A 25,853-nucleotide genomic window follows, 5' to 3' on the forward strand; every position below is an offset into this window, starting at 1 on the left:
AGCTGTACACCGACGAATCATTTCCCTACTCTCTGTCAGGATTCTTAATTAGTGTAACACCAACAGGAAGTCAGAGCGTTAAACCAGGCCAGACAGAGTCTGACACGCTGGAAAAAATAATCCATCCAGGTCTGAGGAAAACTTTAAATCTTCGTTTATCTTCCATTTTTCCCACTTCAAAACTGTATTGGCTCACAATGAAGCTATGAGCCCTACCCCCCCCCCCCCCCCACCACCTTTTTTGTTTTGTTTCCATTGTACTCCACCCATGAGATGCTACTAAATCCAGGTTCCAGGAATTTTCAGGTCTGTGCAGCACAGAAACATACTTAACAGCACAGGACGTGTGCTCAGGCAAAGCCCCGCAGGGGAGCAGTACCATATTCAGATGACATTCAGCTTCAGAAAATGTTCTGCTGCCTTGTTTTTCATCTAAGTAACCTGAGGACTGTGTGCACAAAACAAAGTGGAAGGACAAAGCACAACGTTCAACTTAATCCTCACAGATTCTTTTTAACATGGGATGGCTGCTTCAAGTGTCTGTCGAGCATTTCCGTGACCAAACTCAACCTTTCTATCGTGCCGGCTGGTCAGTAATCTGTGCCGCTGACACACAAACCACACACCCAGCTTAAAGCGTTTCAGAGCCAACCTATCATGAAGTTCCTGTTCTTTTTTTTTTTTCTTTTTTTAAACAGCCTGGTTTCACTTACCAATAACCTCTTCCTTTTTCCAAGACTGAGTGAAGTCTTCCAGAAGGCACAACGTGATCGTATAGGCTGGGGCTTGAGTTAGGTTTTTGACAGCTACTCCCTAAAGTGTGTTAAGAGAGATTAACACTCAATTCAAGAAAAGCTTTAGTTGATTTGTCAGAAGCAACTACATAAGGTCAACTAGAGAATCTGTTGGTTTTGCATATCTATATTTTGTCTTTTTTGCATTTTACTGAGAAACTTTAAAACATAACTGGGACAGACAAAATGCCAGAATAGACTCCTGTTTGGACAGAGGAGACAAGAGGAAATAGCCTAAATATTTTCTGTTTCCCTGTAGACATTGTAAACAATGACTGTGTTTTAGTTCATGGACAGAAAGCAAGCATGGCAGAAAAAAAAAAAAAAAAACCCAAAAACATCAAGATGTAATTAACTTATGAGGGCAGCGCAGAGGAGAAGCCTCATTAGCACCGTTGTTTTCTGTAGTGACTAATTGCAGCCTAATTCAGAGGCGTGAGAGAAGGGCGGACTGAGCAGAGTGGCTGTGATGAACAGTCAGAATCAATCCCAGAGTTCTGCTCTTCACCCAGTTAATTCCACATGTTACTGATTAATCACTGTGTTCACGTAAATATTTAGTCCTCCTGGAATTAGAGGAAGAAAAATAGACATTTAGGTTCATAGAAAATACTTATATTCCAGAGCGAGTTAATGAATTATTCCTCAGAAGTGGAATTCTTCTCACAGTGAATCATGATTCAATCAGGGAGAAAGAAGAAAACCAAAGGAGAAAGTAGTAAAGTAATAGCATGAGAGAAGAGTGTTTCCTCCTCAGAGCAGAGGCGGAGCAGCTCAGGGCGGCTCCTCAGTCACTGCTGTCGTCTTCGTCGTCATCGTCTGACGGGTTGTTGAACCCTGAGCGGCCGATGGAGTCTGAACGCGGCGCGAGGCCTCCGGACATCAGCTGCCCGTAGCAGAACTCGCAAACACGAACCGGTTTGGACGACTGGCTGGGCAGGAGGTACTTCTTTTCCGAACACGGCCCGCAAACCACAAAGCCGCACTTTCTGCAGTGGTGGCGGCGGCTGACCGGCGTGAACTTTACCTTCTTACAGCGCATACACATGGTGGCCTCAGAGTCAGGCACCCACACAGCGGCGTGCTCGCCAGTCGGGGACTTGCCGCTCTTCTGCAGCAAATCTCCCACACACTTCCCGATGTGGTTCATCCACTCTGACTTTTCTGTGGCGGTGGCGGCATAGACGGCAAACGACTTAGTGGGCGTCTTGATGAGCCAACCGTTGCGCAGGTCGCCCTCGTCCGGCACCGTGTCGATGGTGACGCTCTCCAGAGGGATGATGTGCTGCTTGTTGTACTTCTTCTTCTGGATTACGATGTTGCCGTAGACCAGGATGTCGTTGAAGAGGAAAAACTGCCGCGCCTTGGGCTTCTTGCGGCAGAGCTTGGTGAGGACACCCTCTCCGATCAGCACGCGGCCCGGGATGATTAGCGGCTGGCCCGCAGCTCCGAAGCAGCTCTCCACCATTGCGATCCGCTTGGAGTTGGCCTCGCTGTTAGCAAGCCGGTCCACCATCTTCACCTCACCTGTTGGAAAACAGAATGAGAGGAAAGACTGAGAACAGTTCTTCTAAATGCATTTCACATCAATGATGCTCACATGTTGTTACTCCAACTCACATACACTTTGATGACAAATGACATTTTGTTTTCTCCAACATCATTCATCACTTTGTTTCCACAATAAGTGACCCTCAAATCCATTTTTCACTCATGGTCATGTTCACTGCATTGGCTGTACACCCGCCCAGTTTATAAACCATAGCAATTCATTTAGTTCATCTTTTCACAACTCAGTTTTTTTTTCTGCAAACAGTGCTTTTAATCTTTAAAAGTGGGGAAAGAAAGATATGCACATAAAGAGCTACACTATGCCTCAAATGAGAAGATACTTCTGTTTCAATGGTGTATTTCCCCCATTCTCTGCTAAAACATTATGCTTTTACTGTCATTCCCCATCAATGAAACCTGTATAACTATATTTCTACAATTACATGTACCTGTGCTACTCCATCTAATGAAATCATACTTGAATTCACTGTTCCTCTTTCCTAATTCAACTCACTGTGGTACTGCTATAGTGCCAAGCCACCAAATTTTCCACAACCATCTGATGTAATCAAGACATCTGTTACATATTAGCTTTGTACCAGCTAATCTAACCATTACACAATGTGTCTGTTTACTGGAAATGAAAATATTACCTCAAGTAGCAACCTGCTCATTCACACCGCTTAATAAAAACTTCTCATCTTCCTCTCCCAGACTTTTAAATGGCTCTTAAAATGGCCTCAGTGCACATGCACTCAATGGTAACATCCACAATTCAGTAAGGCTTTCAGCTCGGACAACACGAGATAACGTCTTAATAGAAAGAACACACACAAGTAACACCGCAACTTCACTTCCCAATCTGTTTTATTCTGGTGACTTCTCGCACTAACATCAACAAACAGCCCAGACTTTTTGGTGAAAAGTGTTAACTGTACAAGACATACACCCACCCAGGACCAAAGTCCATATTTATCTACTGCCCAGCCTCTGCCTTTGTGTGAATATTGCTGGAGAATGAAATGACAAATGATGAAATCTGTTCAAAACATGAGGAACATTGCATGTGGTGTCAGCCTCCATTACAGAGATGTCCGACAGCTGACCAGCAAATTAGACTCAGATAAACCACAAGCATGTCTTTGATGTTGAAGTCGTCAATTTTTTGTATCTATGAGGACAAAATAAGGCTGGGAACGTGTGCTCAGACTGACGTGTAATCAGTCAACAGGACATTGTAGAGGTGTGGATAATGGCAACTTCCCTGTCAAGTCTCTCCTGAAAAGAAGCATGTATGTAGTTCTGCTTCTTGTGAACCATGAAATGTCTTTAAGCTGTGAAAGAACAACCACCAAAATGCCTGGAATAACAAACTGAATCTGACTCTTAAAGCAGCATCACCCCGCAGGGCACGGATCAGACGGATACAGCAAAGAGGCTAAAATCAAAGCTAACATGAACGCATGAACAGCTCAAGCCTCAAGGAAATCATGAAAACTTGGTACATTCTTCTCTTTTTAAATCTCGTTAACTTTCATTTGAAGGTTTGTAAATAAAATTGTACGTCTTGTTATTTGGTGCACATTTTTACAGCAGCTCTGTCGTTAGATTCAGAAAGACAAAGAGCCTGTAAAAGTTATTCATCATCAGTTGTTTATTACAAGTGCAGCTGAATTTTCCATGAACCAAACACACAAATTATTTTGTATGCTCTCGATTCTACATAACAGGAAAGATCATCAGAATCTGACCAGATCAACATCTGCAAGTCAGACCTTTAAAAACAGCAATTAACTCACTTTTCTCTGAGTTGTTTGGATGTTCAGCTCATCTTGGTACAAAGAAAATTCTTGAACATTTACCAAGCTGTTATACAAGCTATATTAAGGAAAATGTTAGGGACATGGTGTCCTTTGTAAATAAAGGTTTTGCTTTTAAATGACTCCCCATCTGAAGCTTTCCGGAGAAAAATTCAATGGAGACAAAGGATCAAACACCGACAGGTTTCTCTTTTATGCCGTGACCCACATGGTAGCACAGCCGAGCTCCTTCCTTTGGCTTAAAGCACATCGATGGAGGTCAAATGTCAGTGATAATAGAGTAGCGATGAAAGGGTCTCTGGCTCTCTCTGGCAAGCCCGAGGGGTGAGTGCAGAGTGGTGATCTCAGAAAAACACACACAAAGTTAAGTACGGGCACAAGAGCAAACACAATTCGTGCAGATATGTACAGCAAAATCCCTCGGGTGAAATTCATTCTTGCATTCTTAAGCCTTTATTTTTTTTAATTCTACGTATCTATTGCTTCCAACTGCCGTGAATACTAAGGACTGATCTGTTTTTCCTGCATTTTATTTGGTGCTGGCCAGTCGGCTTGAATTAAACTTATTCCTGCGTGGCAACGTGATTCACTGCTAAACTGCTGCAAGAATTTCTAAACATGTAAGCAAGGGACAGATTATTAACTGCAGAAAATTGCAATACATCAGTGTTAACTCCTCCTTGAAGCAATAAGATGTCAACAACTGTTGCACACAGCCAGTTCAGAGGCACCATTTGTCGTAGAGTAGTTCCACTGGATGAAAAAGAAGCCTAAAAACACCCTTCGCAGCACCTGCTCAGCATCAAACAATAAGCAGGCTCCGTTTAAGAGCAGCTGGTGAACACATGGAAGCTTTTAGCACTTAGGGCCTGATATTTTTCCTTTGGAGTTGGCAGGCTAAGAAGCAGAACTCATGACAGAGTAACACAAAAAATAAACATCTACAATTGAATAATGCGGTTCCTTTGTGTTAGACAGCTCACCAATAAACAACTGTCAAAGTCAAATGACATACCTTCACACAAAATGTTCTATGCCTGTAAAGACATTAAGACAATGAAATGATGAGAACTGAGTCAATGTCTCAGTGAACTGGCCTAAAGCACAACACTAAGCATTATGTTCACTGATATCACTGTTTACCATCGAGTCCGTCGGTTGGGCACTTTGGTTATCACCGAAATATTTCATTCTTTCACATATTGCCTCAGATTTTGTACAGACCTTCATCATCGTTGAGGATTTATCCAACTCAGCTCAGGGGCACTTTACACGGAAACGAAAACGGGTTAAAAACGCTAAACTTTTTTGCAGATGCACTATATCGTTTAGATGGTAACGGCGTTTTGGGGGCATGAAAACGCAAAAAAAGTGAAACCGCCCTCCAGAGTGGAATTCTTGAAAACGCTCCACTGTCGCGCCACCGTGTAAAGGATGAAAAACGCAAAACTGCGTTTCTCGTCACATAGAAAGTAGAAAGACTTGGTCTTGGTAGTGTTGCCACCTAGCCATCTGGCGTGTTTACTGCATCGATAAATATGAACCGTCACACACTTTTGCGTTTCCGTATGCACGCAGATTTTCACCCTAAAACGCTCGTCTAAATGCAGATTTAAAAGTGAAAACGAAACGCCACTTTTGCCTTTTGGTTTCAGATCGTTTCCGTGTAAAGGTAGCCTCAGTGATTTTAAAAATCACTTCATGAATTTACAAAAAATTAACTCAATTTGACTTAAACTTTGACTTCTTCCCACTGCTTTACCCCATCAAAATGTTAAAACTCTGCAGTATTTTATGTAGTTTATAATTGACTACAAGCCAAACTAATGATATTCTCATCAGTTCGAGCTGTAAATAGTAATTAAATGCTAATTAATGTTAAAATTAATGTTAATGTTAAAACACTGAACTACGATTGTGAAAATAGTAAATATAGTACGTCTTCAGCGGCTATTACAGCCTATCAGGGTTGATGCTGAGAACATGGAGTTCAAAGCAGACTCGGACTATAAGAGAAGGTCTTTTCACACGTGCTTTTCAAGCCGGGACTGATGTGCCCTCGTTGGGCATCTGCATCATGAGTGAAAATAAATCAAATCAAATCAAATTTATTTGTATAGCACATTTTATGTACAAACAGTTAAGTGCTTCACATAAAATAAAAGCATTGCAGCAGGGAGTGGAAGAAGCATTAAAAATACATAAAATAATATAAAGAGAAACAAATAAAATAATTTAAATGAATTTAAAATCAGGCAACAGTCTAGATAAGTTAAAAGATATTTCATGCATAGACACATGAGAAAAGAAATGTTTATAACCTGGATTTAAAAATGTCTACATTTGGTGAAAGTTTAATCTCCACTGGCAGTTTGTTCCACTTATTTGCAGCATAACAGCTAAATGCTGCTTCTCCATGTTTAGTCTGGACTCTGGACTGGACCAGCTGGCCTGAGTCCTTGGATCTAAGAGCTCTGCTGGGTTTATATTCTCTGAACAGATCACAGATGTATTTTGGGCCTAAACCATTCTGGGATTTGTAAACCATCAGCAGGCTTTTAAAATCTATTCTGTGACTGACTGGAAGCCAGTGTAAAGATTTTAAAACTGGTGTGACGTGTTCAGATCTCTTAGTCCGAGTTAAAACTCTAGCAGCAGCGTTCTGGATGAGCTGCAGATGTTTAATGCTCTTTTTGGGAAGTCCAGTTAAAAGAGCGTTACAGTAATCGAGTCTACTGGAGATGAATGCATGGATGAGTTTCTCCTGGTCTTTTTGGGAGAGGAAACCTTTAATTCTGTTGATGTTTCTGAGGTGGTAAAAAGCTGCCTTGGTGACAGCTTTGATGTGGCTGCTGAAAGTCAGATCTGAGTCTATCAACACTCCGAGGTTACCAACTTGGTCAGTGATTGTAAGGTCCCAAGTCTCAAGATATTTACCAACCAAAATACAAAGTGTCGTCACTTAGCCGACTCCTGCTTGATGTGTGTAAGCGCACACACATGTCAGGCTGAGCCGCCTCTGTGTGGCATGTTTGCATTAAAGATGAGGAAAAGCACCGGGTTAACAAGGAGATCATTTTCACACTGAAAGGCACGATAGATATGTGAAAGGGGCTTTATTGTAGGTGTCAGTAAGAGTGGTTGTCACACTCTCTCTCATACCCCAGATATTACGTTAATAAAGACAAAAACCGAGGCAAAGCAAAAGATCCTCACACGAGGAGCTGAAACCAGAGTGACATTTGTTGTCTTAACTTTCTGTTTTCCCTGAAAAAAAGTAACCATGCGTTTGTAAAACAAGCAAGCTCCCGAGTCAGTGCTCTGACTTTTGAATATAAACTTGTTTATCGATGGGCGGGTTGACCGCACTTGAACAAACTCCATTAACTTAACTGCAACATGCAGGAAACAAAGTGTAGGTGGGATAAGACTCTTGTTTCCTGCCCTTTAAAAACAGAAAAAAAACACAAAACCACAGATGTAGAAACTATGCTAATTAGGCAGCAAATGCCAGCACAGCCTGGGTCGACTCCCCAGTGATCTGCACACTAATAACCCAGAGTGAGGAAGCGAGCTGCCTTGAAAGCCCTAGAGAGGACAGTGGGGCTGCTGACATGTCAGCCCTGTTACTGAGGGCTTGTTGCCCACTGCTGGGTAACTCCCATCATCAAAAAGCCGAGGGCACAAAGCGCATGAGGCTTCAGAGAGAAAGAGCAATATAAATACATGCTGGAGTTTCCCAAACCAGTAATGAAAGCAAATCTGAGCAGGACAAAAGAGGAACCTAAAAAATACTAAAGAAGGAAAATAAAAAAGACATTTTTGCAGTAATTAATGGAAATCATGGTGAACTCAGTCATGGGAAACAAATTAAAATCTGAGTACTTTACTGCAATACACGTTTCTTTAATATAATACTTAATGAAGCTGATGTCTTTAACTTCTCAAAAGATGTTTAACACTTACCTCAGGAACACTTTTAAGCCTTTGTACTGGAAAGAATGCAAAAAAAAGCACTACAAGCAAGAAAAAACAAAAAATCCATTCCCAATTAGCCCATCAAGTATATTCAATTATCTGGTCTTTAAAAGGTCAGAAACAAATGTAATTAATCAAAAAATGGTGTTTTCAGATTGCCTGTTTGGTCCAACCAATGGCCAAAAATTGCAAATCGACATGCTAATGATAACATGTCACATTTACATCTCTATGATGCAAATTCACTTTGAAATATAAGCTGAGGTGCATCTTTCTGCTGCAGGTGGCTCACAGTTTTCATGACAAGTGGTAACGGTTTGTGCTCTCATTCAGGCTCGTGGATAGTGTGTAACGTTGACCCTTTCTTTCCCTTTCTTTCTTCATTCAGGCTGTCAAGCTTTACTGAAAGAAAGGAGTGAAGAAATTCCAGAGGGACAACGGTTGAGTGTCGGCCGACATGAAGCCAGAGAGTGGACTGGTTTATAGGCCTCATAAAAGTTTTACCACACACGGGATTCTGGGCACTAAAGGGATGTGATGCCCCGAGTTTTATTGGCTACTGCTCGTTCTTGTGCACACTGAGGGTTTCTGGTATTGTTAAAAATTAATCTGAAATCTTGGTTTGCGTGTTAAATAAAGTAAAGTAGAAACCATTTACCATGATTACCGTCACAGTGATCAACCCATTAAATGATGACATGAAACTAACAAAGGTGAGTCAATAGACTTCAATAACTTATTTCCTACTATAAAGCATCTGCATGAGAATAAAACCCAGCTGCAAGAATCCTCCCCCTGCTAAAGACTAATATGATCTGAAAAGGTCAAGGACGTGATAAGTGGATACCACTGCACTTTGGCTCATTTCATAATAAGACAAATAATGGAACAGTAAAAGTAATACATGTCATCAACGTAGTGCTGGGCGGTATACCGGTTCACACCGAATAACGGTTTATAATTTCGTTATGATATGAATTTTTAATATACCGCCATACCGGTGTATTTGATTATACAACGTGGGGAACGCTGCGTCGCGCGACATTGTTTGAGACGGGACCCTTTTCAGTGTTGCGCTTCTAAACACGCATGTTTACTGTCTATGGGTGCACGAAGGTGAAGGTGGATAGCAGTGTTTCCCACACATAATTCGTGGCGGTGCGCCAAAGATTCAACACCGGCCGCCACATATTGCGTTTCGTTATTATTATTATCTTTAACGCTATTTAAAAAATACTCGTATTCGTTAGGCTGCATTTCCTTTCCCTGCTCTCCCTCCGTCTCTCAGTCAGTCACGCGTCTCTCTCACATAGCCCACACACACACACACACACACACACACACACACAGCCCCTCCCCTCCGTGCACACCGCGTGTGTCTCCATCAGCGATATCATCCCTGGAAGCGTGGAAGCTTGCTAGCTTCAGCGTCGCGTTAGATTAGCTCAACCGAAAGAAGACGGCTGGTGAAATTCACAAAAGGTTGGTATCACGTGCAACTTTATAAAATCACACATTAAAAGGTCCTATAAAAATATTTTTAATACAATGTTGTCCCGTCCCGACCTGACCATAGCAAACAAGCGATTACGCCTTCTTTATAAAGTTAACTAGTCGCAAGTTTGCCGTATAAAAAAAAAAAAAAAATGTAGTTAGGTTTGTCGAGGTCTAAACACTAGCAGCTGTGAATCAAATAAAGTAGGTTAAACTCTTACACTGAATGTTTGCTGCTTCAATCCAGATGAGTATTGAAAAATATTTTCCGCGATTGAAAAAGAGACGTGCGTGTTGAGGATGATCGAGGACCAGCCTGAACCGGAGGTATCAGTCTGAAACAGCTGAACAGTCCGACCAGTGTAATTAGCTATGTTATTCATTTGTTTACAATGAAGATGTGAATATTAATACAATAAAGTTCTGTGTGACCAATTATTAACGAAGGAATTATTTTGAAGAATTTTTATTTTATTTTTAATTCTGTTCTCAATCTGTAGAAAATGCTGTGAACACCTAATTATGCATGAAAAAAAAAATACCGTGATATACCGTGAAACCGTGAAAAAATACCGTGATATGTATTTTTGGTCATACCGCCCAGCACTACATCAACGCCTATTCATTTGCAACAATGTGTTTAAATTGCTTTTTTCTGCCCGTCTTAAAATACCAGCTCTATCTTCCCTTTAAACATCTTTGCTGTTCCTGCATAATAATTCTGATGACCCATACAGGGGCTGCAGAACGATTTTTAATATCGTCAGTTGCCCTCTTATCTAGTTAAATACCAGCATAAGTAACCTGGTTTCTTATGTAAATCTGAACATGAACATGACTATTCTATTCTTAAAATGCATGTTATTCCCAAATCTTCACACAACAATCCTGCTCCCAAGCTGATTAACTTCATGTCACTTTACTTATTCGGTTATCGACTATTTTCATCAAGCTTTTAGTGGCCCATTTAGAAACGGAGGATGTAGTATTACACATGATTTCTCAACGCTTTCATGCAAAGAGGCCTCTGTGGTTTGAATGCTGCTAAATAAAGGCATAAAAAAGGTGTTAGATACGCCAGGATCTGAGCTTAACTTCTCATTCTGTGTTTAGAGGCAAACTTAAATCCACTGCCCTCGTTTACACCAGCTGCTCTGCCACCTTAGACCAACTCAACAATCCTCCAGTTCAGTGAAAAATTGCAATATCACTCACCTTTCCTCAAAAACTACCCACTAAATCTGGTGCAACAAAATCCACACTCATCAGTATTGCAGAAAAAGAACCACGTATAACCATCCGAATAATATTCAAATTATGTTAACAGAGATCAAAGTGACCGCGACTCCCCAATTACACAGAATGAAAGCTAAATTAAAAAAAAGAGAAGTCACTTTGTTTGCGCAGCACACCAATTATTTATTTTCCAACTATTGCTCACGACCTTAGAATTGCTAGCCTAAATGGTTATAATGCGAATCCCAGTTTAAAAACATTAGAAGATAAACGTATTTTGTTTAAGAAAGTGGTTTAAGTTTTCCAAATTTCCAAATCATGTCACAAACTACTTTATGAAAACTTCTTTATGTTTGATCTCATAATTCAAACAACAGGATCAGTGCCTGGCGCAGTATTGCCGTGTTGCATGTCATCTGCTTTGGGAGCAACATTAACACCTGGATGAATATACTTATAACCTTTTAAAACAGATTGACTCCATAAGTGTCAATGAATGTGATGAGACAATCATTTTCATGTTAATCTATTCAGTGTACGTACGGTTAGAATTACCATCACCATGTATATGAGGTATAGTGAAACTCAATACGCATCTACCATTGCTACAAAAGCTCTCCATTCTGAAGTAAATGCAAGCAGCCAACTTTAATCTCTTAATAATTATGATAAGAAAACGCTCAGAAAGCACATTTTCATGACATGAGAACAAACAAACTGCAAAGTCCCACCTAAACAAAACTTAAAACACATGTAAACATGTTAGTCGGACTGAAATTGTGTGAAATATAGCTTCTCAAAACCAGACTAACACTCGCCGATGATGTGGTTGGGGGTCAAGTCACTGCTCTAGGTTCAATGAGCCTAGGTGCTCTGCACATGCTCCAAAGTTCCTTCTTTTTGTACAAACAGTACATGTATATTCATACAGCCAAATTCCCACTGAAGCAGCTCTCGTTCACATATGCTTTTGTTAATTTCGTCAGACGGCTAAACGGGTCAGAACACGTTAAGTAAATTCAGTTCAGCTCATTCTAAGTGTCAACTTGTGTTTGCTTAAAACATTTCCAGGCCGCTCTGCTCCTCATATAAACCCTGATTTTATAACCACATCTGCCAAAATCACAAATTAAATTCAGTTTGGCTACACATGTACGAAGATCTACCACAGAGAATATTTTCTCACACTGTATTTTGGACAATAACTCGATACCGCTCTTGTACATGTATACAGTTAAGATGATGGTGGTCCAGTTAAATTGTCCCGCTGTGATCATACATTGACTCAACTTTGCTTTTAACTGAGCTGAGTAAGTGGTTCCACATCAAAAAGGCTTATCTTCACAGCCAGAAGCAATTATTTATTTGCATTACGTCTCTACTTGGTGTCAGTTTCTCACCTTTGGGACCGACCGGGCTCGTAAGACAGCTGGAGGGAAGTGGCCTGAACTCTTTGTGCCGGCACCCTCCTCTTTAGAGGTAAAATTTACCAGCTGTTGTGTGTCTGTTCTCACATAACACATCGATTACCCATCTGTGGCTTCCTAGAAAGACAGATGGAGCTTAAACTGAGCCAGGTCAAGGCAACAAAGCAATGCGATTTTACAAGTCTGTTATTTTCTTATTATCTCTGGCACATTTCCTACAAAGAATCCAAACTGTTTGCTATTAAAGTGAAAACAAGTACATTCACAGATTTAGGGGGTGTAGAACAGAAAAAAGTTTTGCAATAAAGCTGAGAGATTATATAGATTATCTGTTGCTTATTGAATCAAAGAACTTGAGGTATGTACTATGTCCTGTTGGCATTTTCCAAGTAGCTCGGATTGTCAGGCACAAGCTTACATTTTTCTTTAGGAAACACTCACAGGAATTTAAAAACTTAAATTTTACAGTCTCATGGATTAGCATTTTAATGCTTTGGGAACTCAGCTGCTTTAATCGCACAGCATTTTTTCCCCTACACTGTCTGATCAAGCACAAATGGTAATGAGGTGCTGAGGAAATAATAGAGAAAGATGTAAAAAAGTTAAAGAAGTTAAAAAAATTAAAGGCTTTCTGTACACGAGAGGAAAGATGCTATCAACCTTAGTCCATGTAATAAAAATAAGGCCTCGAAGTGACGCACGACACCATTATCTATTAATGACTTGCTCGTGGTTCATCGTTTGAGCAGGTATTTCAGAAAAAAAAAAAAACCCCACAACAATTAGAAAGCTGGACGTCTAAAAACTCAGCAAGCCTTCTTCCCACTGCGAGACCGTGCGCGACCACAGCCAGTTGAACAGAAACAGCACTTGTACGAGAACAGCCACCTGCTGTGGCTCTATAAACAGTGTAGACATGTACATTTCTCCAAGTTGCTAGATAGAGATTTTGTATAACTCCAAAAGAAAAGGAATTACAGTATTTCCACCTTTATGCACCAGTGCGTAAGCATTTTTCCTCTTTTTTCTAAAAACTTTTTGCCAATCTTAAAGTCCACCAGAGAAGTGCTGGATTTGTACTGTTTGACGTGAAAACAAATGTACCAGGTAATAAAAACAGAAATGCCACATGATACCTTTAGATTGTTGTCAACAAATGTAGGTCCGGTGCAATCATGCAAACATTAATGACAACTTTTTCTTCACTAGAGAGTCTTTTATTTAGTTTACCAAATTTCAAGTTGAATGCCCCAATGTTCCTATATAAATATTAGAAATTGTTGGCTTTGGGACTTCTTGGCTGACAGTGAAACTTCCAAGACAAAATGCTCGTCAGGAGGCCTCTGCATTGCTTTTTCTGATTGACTGGCTGCAGCAGGTTGAGCTGAAATATTTCCGATTCCAATAACTGGCTGATCAATCTGTGCATCGATAGATTCGACGGTAAATCAAGTGACGTTTAATGCACGAGGCATGACGGGCAAACGGGTGACGATATCATGAGAATTTGGTTTTCTTCAGGTTATGTTTAGGACATTGTCCAAAAAAACAATCATGATTTTAATCAAGTTGAGTAAAGTATGTAGCTAACACGCTGACAGCGCTGGTATTAGTTGGCAGCTTTTATACATATACGGCACATGACTCAACACAGCAACGCCCTACGTCAATACAAAGTAATCTTGAGAATTTCTATTGAAGCAGTCTCAAGGAACAAGATTACTCAAACATTAGTGACGTATTTTTCGCCGTTTGAAAACACATCTAAGCTAGGGAGGCGATAGTGTTCCAGAAGAGTCACAGATAAGCAGAAATGCACATATATTCATCAAAAGAGTTACAGCAAAAACATTTTATGGTAATATATAAGCTAAATCTGACATTTTAGTAAACAGAAACGGGTTTAAACTCCCACAACATTGATTAAAATTTTCCAATACAAGTTCCCCAGAAACCTTATGAAAACAGAACTAATAAAATGAATTAGCTACCAGGTTGGAAAATAGTCTTGGGCTAAAAGGGGATCCCCGTCATCCCACAGATCTATTTTAACAAGAGAGAAAAATCTTTCAGGTCGGCAGGGGAACTTTTATCTGCTACCCTAAAGGGAAATCTGATTGTACACGTAATATTTCAGTAAAATCTGTAAAATAAGTGGTGTAAAGCTGCAAATTTTAGAACATAACTCTAAAAGAATGACATGAAGCTGTCAACTTGTCTTGACGACCAGCGGTTCAACCTTCAGCAATGCCCTACTCTGGGAAGCCTTGGAAGGAAGGGAAGCGATGAGTCAGACGCTAAAGGGAGAGAGTGATGATGACGAAGACCCGGAGTGAAGAGAGAAAGAGCGATTCTGTAGGCTGTAAACAGCAACCGCAGAAACAAGGACACCCATTTACCCTCAGGGGGTAATGTGAGGGCAGATACCACCGAGGATGAGGCAGTGTCATTGTTCATGCCTTTTCTATTGCACATCTACGTTTAAGCTGCTGCCTTTAAATCACAAGTTATACAGCAGCATGAGACTGACAATGGAAGACGTAAGACGTGATTAAACACATTCTAGTCTACTAAGAATTTGAGCACCAGAACCACAACTAACCAGGGGATAAACTCTATAAACCCAGCAGACATAAACTCGTTTTCAAAAGCCTGAAAGCACCATCAGTCCCAGTCTGAACAGACTTTTTGGATAGTCAAGAGGCAAAGGAGTTCTGCTGGTGGACCATGTTTTAACTCATGCTAACTAACACTGTAAGTCTAATAAAGTAGAAAATTAACTAATGAAGCAAAACAAGATTAGTCTGAAACTTTTTTTGGACAATGCATTCCCAGTCTTTTCAAGCAAAAGTGGGCAGCTTCTTAAATGCGTTAAATCTGCAGATTTCTTTGTCGTACGATGATTGTGAAACGTGTAAGCTTTCATTAGATGGAAGACAAGTAGAAGTTACAGCTTTGATGTGGGGAGATTGGGCCCTTTTCACTACTTTTGCAAATATCAATGGCTAAAATGATTGAATAATACAGTGAAGTAAAAAGACAATTCCTAAACAAAACAATTGCTTAACTTGTTACAACCACTCAAATGGGTAAGTAGGACAAATACAGTGTGAAATACATACCTATTAAATAGCAAAGAAAATCTGAAGCGGTCTTTGGAAAAAAATGCAAAAAAGGAAAATGATTGAGAGACATTATCATTAACTGAATGAGGCTGCATTGTGTCACATGAGGGTGATGTTATAGTCTGTAATTCAGTAAAGGAAGTAGTTGTCTTAACTGGAAACAAACCTTAAAAAGGGAAAATAACAAAGACAACTGTGTTGTCAGAAATTAACCTTAGTCATGCGAACATTTAGGATAGCACAGTGTACCTGGGTGGAAACCAATAAGTCACGTGAGCTGGTTGTGTGACTCACATCAGAAACAGTCGGTGAGTTCCTTCATTTTTATCTCTTTATCTTTCTTTTTTTGGATTTCCACCACTTACATAACGTTAACATTTGCCAAACAGTGCAAAGAAAGATATGCCCAAACAACAGCTGAGGCTGAAGGACTTTTTCATGGATCTGATACACCAAAGTAAAGGGAAGAACAGGTTAAAAAGCAAATAAATATATCAAATTAACATATTTTGTGGTTTGAGATGATTAAGTACCTAGCACCTGTAGTACTTCTGGATACAGGCAACAAATCTTACAGAAATGTAAATGAAAGTTCTTTAACTTCAGAGTTCATCCTTTAAGATGCCCTTCTCAGCTTGAGGGTGACCTAAACATGGAGCCCTGCTGCTATACATCAACAACATCCTGTGATGTGTATACACAGGATTACACAGCTGCAGTGTGAGAATGACCACCGATAAAGGGATGGAAAGCTTATCTATCATGAGAGGGGATAGACTGAAAACTGAGCCAATGTTATCTAACCTGGAGAATAATTGTTCACAAACAGATTACTGTGCATTTACAAGACAAATGACCAGATAACACATCACGCAACATATGCTGATTTCCAATTTCTTCCAGGTACCTGGAGATTTGCTGCACTTGCACTACAACAAAGAAGAAGAAACATTACAAATAATCCAAACTTGCTTAAATTTAAAATCATATATAGCTGCGAATTCACCAATTTCCTCATCTTGAACCAGCTAAATCACACTCCCACACGACTGTAAATATTTGACTTTCCCAAGACAGAAATGGTTCTCGTCAATCTAATAATCCTGTAGACACACTCTGTTATCTTTATGGGAAAAAAACTCCCCAAAGGAATGACCTCGTAATTCAGCAGATAAAACAACGTTGAAATATCAAGATAATATTCTATAATTATTGTCATTGGAAGTGGTTTAATGTTCTTTCTTATATGTACAGCTGACATGTTATTTTCAGACTTTACAATGGTTCGAACACCGTTTATCTGAAAAGAAGATAGTTAATTAAACCTTGCTTGAAACATCTTTTCCTCAAGAGCAGAAAATTAGGTTTTATTCTGAAGAAATTCCACATAATAATACTCTTAAAAGTGGGTCATATTATAATTCCCTTACAAAGTTTTGATAGCTGCCATTCAAGCTGAGGAGGGCGCATGATTAAAAGTGACATTAACCAGGACATCCACAGCAAAAGAAGAATTTCCACCATTTTGCATGCATTTCCTTCCTTATAAGTTTGGTGTTTTGCACCTGCAGCAGGACAAGGTCATGACAAATCCAAGAGCAGAACTATCTTTACAAATACACGAACAGAAAACGAAACTGGTTTCTCTTCTTTATTGACTCAAATGTTTTAAGACCTTTTGGCATTCTTTTTGGGCCCAATGATATGCAGGAGCAATAAAAAGTAAGTTAACTCAGGTCGTCATGACTGCCTGCAATCCTGTAAACTTTCTGTACTGCAGAGAATAAAAAGATAAAAAAAAAAAAAAACAAGACTGCAGTGATATGAGGAAGCAGGTTGAGGGTTAGTATCAGAAGATTAACAGACCAGGCCTCAAATAATAGACAATTGAGCTGCAATGAGACAGCATTTTCTGCTAAACAGACCAAGTTCTCATCTATTCTGACATGTCAAGTTTGCAGAAGAAAAGCTGGCAGTAAAATGAATATAATTAACCCATCGGTTATACCACCTTAATGGTCCCATTACACCACAGGAGCCATTAATTTTTAGCTCACAGAAGCTCAAAAAAAGCAACCGATCTACACAGTAATTTCCAGGAGATGCTCCACCCTTGACCTCAGCTGTCTTCAAACATTGACCAGCACAGTGATTAAACATCCTCCCAACTGAAACTCTTTCCCTTTTAAGGTCCCACGCTGACATCAGCAGAAAGTACACTTCCACCAGACATGACAAAGTAAAAGCCAACATGCCGAAATCCCTTTTGTCAAATTTCAGCTAAAAGGGTGGCTTCAAAACTTTGGTATCGCCTTTTAAAAGCAGTTTCACAGACAGCAGTTTACTTATTTAGATCTACGTCTTGCAAAAAGTGCCTTTTTTGATGAGACTCTCAGGTTTATCACACAATTCAATTTGCCACAAGTCCAGTTACTAAAATAATGTCCTATCTATCAACTAATCAGCCTACCTCCACTTCAAAGGAATTGAGTAAAATCAGGTACACAGGCCTTTGTTCATATGTTCATATGCTGCTAAAATACTCTGGAATATGGTATTGATTATAACAAAGGATGACTGCATGAGAATGGATTTAAAAAACAAAATCTTTATGACCAAAGCAAACTGCTTTGAGTAAATTAAGATTTATTTCAAAGTATCCTGGGAAAGTGCTGGGAAATTCCAATATGAGGAGTGAAACATGTTGGTTGTAAACCACACCAGCCTTACAACTGGTTAGAAAATCCTCTCTGCTGCTGACAGGGATTTTCAGACATCAGATTTAGCTCACACACATACGCTGCGGTTGTTTTAGTTCAGGCCGTGGTGCCAAAACAAATAACTTTTGGCTTTTTTATCACATGAAGCCTTATCAATAAGCAATGGTATCAGAGCCTTGCTTTGCTGAGACTTTTGTTTTTCCCTGGGAAACTGCAGCCACGGAAGGAAACCATCTAGTTATTGCTCGTGTGTGTCTTCACAGTCAGCAGCAGGGTTGGTTTAGTCAGTCACTCATACAGGTTCAAACAGATCTAATGCACAAATAGGCAAGTCAGCGTACTGATTAGTCAAGTACATGTGGAAACATGTAAAGGATCATGGGGTGAAAACCTTCAAATGCTAAAACTGTAAAGACAATGGTTTTTGTCAAAGCTACCCCCATTTTATGACTAATTCCTGTGTAACATGGAAAGATGCACCTCCCCTTTTCCTTTTCATTTGCCACTGCATAACTTGTAAAATACTGCAACAATGTGAAAGGTGTGTGCATGTCATATCTGTGAGTGAAAGAGAAAGCACTTGTGCGAGGCTTTCATTAACTCAATTCTGCCTGAGCTGTCATCCACCTGTGTCTGCTTGGTAAAGCTGAAGCCGTCTGTTGCTCCAGCTCGGCCCCTTTAATTAGCACACAGAGCCAAAAAATATTCAGTTAATTCTTCAAAATAACAAACTTAAAACTGTCTGAGATACTACAACGAAAAGAACCACGTATTGTATGTGCTATCGTCTTCCAAATCTACCAAATATGCACAAAATGTGACACGTAGACAGAATATAAACATACTCGCTGAAATGAAAGATCAATCAAAATGTCTCAAAACTCAACTGGTTTTGGTTGTGTTCCTCATTTACATTTTTGTTTTCAGTTGGCAAGGGTTGGTTGTTACAACCATGAAAAAATGTAGCCAACACCAGACCTGTTTAATGACAGAAAGCAAACCAGTTTCTTTTAATCAAGCGTGAGGCACATTTCAGAAGTTTTGCTTAACTCATTACAAAGTAACACTTGAATTTAAAACTCTCCTCTAAATCCTTTTCTCATTGCAAAAAACTGGACAAGTGAAAAGCTTTTATAAAAATAAATGTCACTCATGTTGCATCAGACTTGAAAGAGGAAAAGCATGAATATGTTGCATCAGGGCTAAACAGGTTGAATTTGCTTGACAACGGGATAGAAACACAATTACAGATGTGACGACCCCTCCGCTCAACTAGTTGTCCTGTTCTCTTTATTGCTTCTTCCCTTCTGCAGAGAGTAAGGCGGAGTGCTCGTCAGACTGATTGAGCCACACCTGGGGCTTGTGCTTCAAAAGCTCCTCTCTTGCCAGTTACGATCCCCCTTGACTTGCAGGGCGGCTGCTGTTTTGTTGTTTTTTGATCGCTTACACATTCACACACTCAGGCATGCATACACGACTGACAACTGACTTCCACGTTTCTTTAGTTAGATTATTTTGTTAAATAAAAGTTGTTTTGAAATTTGGAAACTTTCATCTGTCTCCCATTTTTGTGTGACTGTGAAACAGATGTGACTAGCAATTTAACTCGAGTTGAGGCACAAACCGTATTCGTTCACTACCAAAACATTTACCAGTCATGCAGAGTGGAAGAAATACGAGCAGGCTCTGTTGAATAAGTGGCGTTTCAAATTTTTGGAGCGCTTGCTTCTAAATTTCTAGTTAAGGGCACCAGTTCTACTTGTGGAAAAGTTTGGTCTGGAGCACTGGTTTGTGTTACGTCTTGCTCTAGCAGGCCCAGACCCGATGACATAATTGTTCACCATTTGATGAGTAAATTATGGAAAATAAAGAGAGTCTTCTATTACGTTATTTGCAACTTTGATCATGAGAGTGGAACGATTAACAAACCAGAATCGTTTGCAGTCTTTCGTCCCATCTTCTCATGTTTGCAGTCCAGTGAACTGCAAATACATAAGAAACAAGGGGGATTACCACCTTCCCCCCTCATAAACCTACGCAAAATACTAATACTTATAAATATGGCTAATGCTACTTGTGGTGGTTTCTTTTTAACCCTCCACAGTATGCAGTGTAATGCTTTGAATATCATCTTCATTTTAAAATCGTTTAAGTTTTCCTATTGATTTCTAGAATCTACCAATCAGGCAGTAAACCAGCAGAGCATGGCCTAATAAGGAGAGTGGTTTGTACAGTGAGTATCTATTTTCGACATCTATACTTCTCTTTCTCAGATCTTGCTACATGCAGCTTAATTCACTATAAGCACTTAGAAACGTGACAGAAATGCCCCTTATCTGTTTTGGTCCTTGACATTTGTAGGTCTGTGATCAGTCACAGGCATATTTACTGGACTAATAATCAACTGACACCCCCCCCCCCCCCTTTGACGTTATTTTTGCTACATTTGCTGTAACCAGATTTGTATTTAAGACATGACACTACAGAAACCACAAGCATCACTTTTCTCACATAACACGTCTTCTTTCAGTCTAATGGCAAAAGACACATTTAGGTTTTCACCACATTTCTATTTATATGTGAAACTAACGCATGTAAGTGTGGTGTTTCAGTAAAAGCTAAAAGTGATTGACTTAAAGAGTAGACGATATACATAAAGCCCACAAATATTTGAATATATTATGTTTCATCTCATAGACACCTTTAGGGACAGGAAATGCATCAAGAGTACAAATGCCTGCGAAATAATGCGATACGCGAGTGGCGAAATTGTCACGTGTGCCGACCTTTATCGTTCTGATGACTCTGGATAACTTGTGCATGAGAATTCAAATGGCTCTGTTCACTCGTGTTCACCAGACTGTAATCAACCCCACTATTCAAAGTCACACAATCTATCATTAATATAGCTTAATAAACTTAACATTTTAACAACAAATCCTCAGTGGATGTAGCCAGGTTTTTGTCATTGATTTCAGATCATTTTTATTTCAAAATCCCAGTTTTTAGGGTTAAAAGGTAACAAATTATGAGATCTTCTTGAATTTCAGCTCTTATTCTATGTCATTAGCACCGATGAAGTATATGTGTTAACCCTAAAAATGAACACTTTTCTCTCTGACTTTCATCAGTGCACACAAGTGAAGTTTCCATAATTTATAAACTGATGCAGGAAGTTAAAGTGTCACATCATACCACCCTGGAATCATTTACTTGTCTTGAGGTGGAAACACACATTTTTAAAAAGGTTTTACTGAAGGGTCTGGGTAACAGAGGTTTTATATAAAATTTTCAACATTCTTAACGGTTTAATTAGACAGCTAATAGGCAGCTAATAAAAGTGCTTTCCTGTTCCACTGAAGGACAAAACTGCTTCAAATCAGCCTCCCACTTCAGCATTTTTTTTTTATTACAGATAACTTTATAAGAGTTAAGGACATAAAGGTGTGGATACATGGAAACTGAAAGCAGGGCTCTACACTAACGTTTTGTATTGGTTGCACTGGTGCACCTGTATTAATACAGTTTTTACACCCAAAATAGGGTCTATAAATCCAGAGAAAAGACTGATAAAAGCATTTCCTGTTGCATGCTGTACCATATATGGTCTGCGGGCTAAAACCTGACGACGAAGCTGTATGATAAGATCTGATGTTAATAACAAAGCAAAGAAGCAAGAGCTAAAGAGCTAAACTTCCCACTTCTAAGGTATAGTAGTTAGGTAGAGATACAAAGCTATCATTCTGGATAACAGCATTGGAATGATGCAAGTTTCCCTGCCAATCTGAACGGCTCGCTGAATGACACATTTCTAGATATGGGGCAAAAGTAGAATGGCATGGTTGTGTTTTTGAATTGTTGAGTTGGTTTTGACTTCAGACAACCAAACATATGCTCTCGAGGACAGAAAAAAAAATCCCCTTTCTTGATAGGTGATTAAAGAAAGTTCTACCTAGTGTGTATGTTGCAGTGACATTACACCAATAAAATGTATATTTAAACATCTTGCAGCCTAAACTCAAGCATTCACAGCTCGTTCCCACCACTGGCAGAATTTAAAGAACTAATATTTAATCATTCAAATAAAACATAAAAAGGATTCATCTGAAATCCAAAGTACAATAAAACACCAAACACGACTCTCAACACACAAGGCTTTGACTGAGGTTTTTTTCTCTCTTGTAAGTCAGCTCATTAGCCAGTCACTGTCTGTATCTCAGTCACTGTTGCCCCCGAAGCGCAGGAAACCCCAATGATGCCATGATCTGTTCTCAGAAAGATTCAAATAAACAAAGGGGAAAAACTCTAAAATTACACACAGGAAATCAGGTAATCTGTTTGTTTACCTGTGGAGTGGCTGACGTGTCAGAGAGGAGGCAACAAGCTCTCCTTTTGCATGTAATCTGCATCCATTTATAAACCTGGACATATAGGATTATGCACTGGTTATCGGATTACACAGGAACCCAGACAGGACTTCTTGTGCTCGTAGAGTAGACAAAGAGGTGAAGTAGATGGGTTGTGGGCCTGTCAGGTAGTTTACTTAACTTTGCCCTCATAAACTCTGGAAGAACTAGTTTAACCAGTAGATGATACGAAGAGGAAACAAGCTGACTGACGTTGAACTTCGTCAACTGTGTAGGTCAAGAATTAGAATTAAAAGTGATAAGTTTCTTACAGTTAGAGTCAGTAATGACAAGTTTCTTTGCAAAGATGGTGTTAACTTCTCTACCATGCTCCCACTTTCAGTCATCTAAGGAAGTACAAAGTGAGAATGCTCCAAAGACACATGACACTACAGACACTTGTCATTTCTGAGCCTTCACTTGTAATCTAAAAGGACACGTTTGCACTGTTAACAGTTGTTTTATTGTATCACAGCAAATTGAATATGTTTTTGGGTGGTTGACTGGATAAAAAAAAGTTACAGAAATTAACCAGACCTCAGTTTTCAACTAATTTAAAAACCCATAATGCAGGCCGAGTGGTATTAAGACAATTCATGTGGATTTAAGAAATAATGCAGGTTTGAAACTAAGCTACATAAAGCTGGGGGGGTTGGTCTTACCGTCCTCAAAAGTCACAAGATGAATGCAAATTATGTGTGAGGTATCCTGTTGCAGAATGTGTGAGCATAACACTCAGGGATTCAAAACTAAAAGTTAGAAATGCAGAGCTCAACCGAAACTGAGACCTTAAACAAGGGAATCAGTTGCACAACAGGATATGTCAAGGTGAATCTAAGCAACATCCCCAAAATCTTTTATCACTTCATGAAATATTGGGTGAAAACGATTCACACAATACACACAAAGATATGATCTAACACACGATTTCTCCTTCAGCAGAGGTGTTCTGTCGAACAGACCGAGCAGACCTTTAATGATTATTCATTATTCGATATCAAATTTCAATAATATGCAATTCTAAATCTGACATCCAGCATGAAAGGCTGCCGTTCACAGCTGTCTAAAGGTCCCATACAGACCGATTTATCAAAGTGGGCTCCCGTCACCATAAAGAAGATCACAAAGCTCTAAACTTTCCCTTCTCTTCACATTTTCTCTTTCCGTCTGCTTGAGGGCTGTACCCTGCAAGATATTTCAGTAGAACCCACCATACTCAAGTGTAAAAGACTTTCTTCCAAGCAATTAGCTTTAGCTGTAACAATTATTTACATGCAAGCTATAATGTGATGAAAGGACATCTATAAATGTTACAGGTCAGTGAACTCTGAAACCAACTGAAAAACTAATTACTTACATAATATTAAATGAATAACTAGCCTAGTAGCTCCAGCATAATTATATGGTTAAAGAGCAATATATATGGTTTAATATACTTGGCCGGATGTGTTCTGCTTAAATAAATAATAGCTTATCCCTCGCCTGCACTTCATTCACCAAACTGTTGGTACAGATCCCTCTTTCAGGCTCAATCTTGTCACGAGTTGAACTTTGTTGAGTTAAGTGAACTGTACAACTGCCGATGTCACAATATAAAAGATACAGATACAGTGAGAACTTCACACTGAAAAAGTAACCTATGGTATCCCAAACAAAGTGCCAGGATTGTAATTTTCTTAAGCTTTTTTTTTTGTAAAAAGGCAACAATTATAGACATGCTCTATAATACAGACCATTCTATTTAATTTCTTTATAATAGGTCACCTAAAATATGTGGACTTTTTTAGGATGAAGTAAGTTCTGATTGCCATTTTTCAGTAATTCATTTGGAAAGTTTGGAAACATCCCACACAGCAGGTGGTGCATCACCAAACTATGTGAGTTGGCTACAAATTCCTGTCCTTAACTAAAAGGCATGCTGCTGTTAATGGATAATGAGCTTATTACCACACGGGCAGATTACATATGAACAACACCCCCACCTTAATTGCAGAAACACCATCCTGATTAAGAAGTTAGCTGAGAATAGTACAGGATTTAGGGCGATGCAACCCATCTGGAGGGCAAAACTGACTCAGACAAACACAAGACATGTGAAACTTCCCCATTTGTGGTATAAAAAGTTTCACTACTTGCCAGGATTATACATTCACTTCCACAACGATGTAATAACGAGCCTGGACCTCTATCTTATTATAGGATAACTGTGCTGAGGCTACATGTGGGTGGAGTAAACTAGACACACTTTAAACTTATGAACACATTTATTAATCAAGTCAAGTTAACACTCTATGAGCTAGGAAACTTCTGATAAAGAGAGTTTAGTTAGTCCTGACCTGGGATGAATAAATAAAATACAATTAGTGCGCCCCATGGGCTTCAAAGAGCCAGCACAAGAAAGGCACATAGTTATCATGACTTCCAACTACATGATTAAAGGTTAAAATTACTTTTTAAGTCATCGCCCGAGTAGGCAGTGGTGTCAGCTGGCAGCGTTAGCCAGTTAGCTCAGAAGTTAGCCTCCAAATACTTCACATTATGTTGCTTCTGTTACTTAAACTAACTTTGCTCTTCTGGTTTGGCTTTACCCCCAACAAACAATCGTCTATTTCACCCCTCGTTCAATTATTTTAGCAAAACTGAAGGAGGTCTTTGACCGCTAACAGACTGTTAGCATGAATGAGGCAAAAGTAGCACGAATCGGCGAGGCAAGCTTCAGTCAGGCAGCAAAGTGTCAACACGAGGAACTTTTAAACTAGTAAAAAATAATTACCCGACGGTTGCTCTTGCAGTGACTTTTGCAGTGACCTGGAGCTCAGTTGTATTCCAGATAGTGTCAGTGAGGCAGAGGCTCACACACAGAGACTGACCGCTGTGTCCGCAGACAGCGACAGCAGCTGGAAACTCAGAAGCCCAGAAAATAACACAACAACATGGCAGCGCCGCGCTGCGTTCTACGCGCGCTCCCGCGAATGGGGATGCATTTCTCGGCAGGCATGCACTCCTCGGCATAACACCTGTAAACACACAAACTACTGTGCAGTGTTTAGCAACAACAAAAGCAACTCCTCCTTCAAACACTACTCTTAATTAAAAAACAAAATGTCCGTGTTATGTATACTTTTGTTGCACTGATGCACTTTTATTTAAACTTTTAGCCCCCATTTGCTTCTCCACATGACTACACGAGTTTTATAGCCTTAGTTACTTGTCACACCACCATCTGTTGAACAGCGCAGCTTTTTACATAAGAGCGGTCCTTTATCATTTCAAACTGCTGCTGAGAACCCATTTCTTCTTCT

At 39.6% G+C, this 25,853-nt stretch overlaps 1 protein-coding gene across 2 annotated transcripts; it reads right to left on the bottom strand.

Moving 5' to 3' along the window:
- Positions 1 to 220: 220 nt before the first annotated feature.
- Positions 221 to 25,501, bottom strand: plekhf2 (pleckstrin homology domain containing, family F (with FYVE domain) member 2). Of its 2 annotated transcripts, XM_075466118.1 has the most exons (3): positions 25,325 to 25,501; positions 12,274 to 12,417; positions 221 to 2,321 (listed from the first exon to the last, which is right to left on the bottom strand). In XM_075466118.1, exon 3 carries the CDS (start codon positions 2,308 to 2,310, stop codon positions 1,582 to 1,584), a length of 729 nt encoding a protein of 242 aa, XP_075322233.1. In that variant the 5' UTR covers positions 2,311 to 2,321; positions 12,274 to 12,417; positions 25,325 to 25,501; the 3' UTR covers positions 221 to 1,581. The 2 variants fall into 2 exon arrangements, with proteins under 2 accessions (XP_075322233.1, XP_075322232.1); XM_075466117.1 differs by lacking the exon at positions 12,274 to 12,417.
- Between the last annotated feature and the right edge of the window lie 352 nt (positions 25,502 to 25,853).

The sequence above is a fragment of the Odontesthes bonariensis genome, chromosome 5 (assembly GCF_027942865.1).
Source record: "Odontesthes bonariensis isolate fOdoBon6 chromosome 5, fOdoBon6.hap1, whole genome shotgun sequence".
Taxonomy (NCBI): Eukaryota; Metazoa; Chordata; class Actinopteri; order Atheriniformes; family Atherinopsidae; genus Odontesthes; species Odontesthes bonariensis.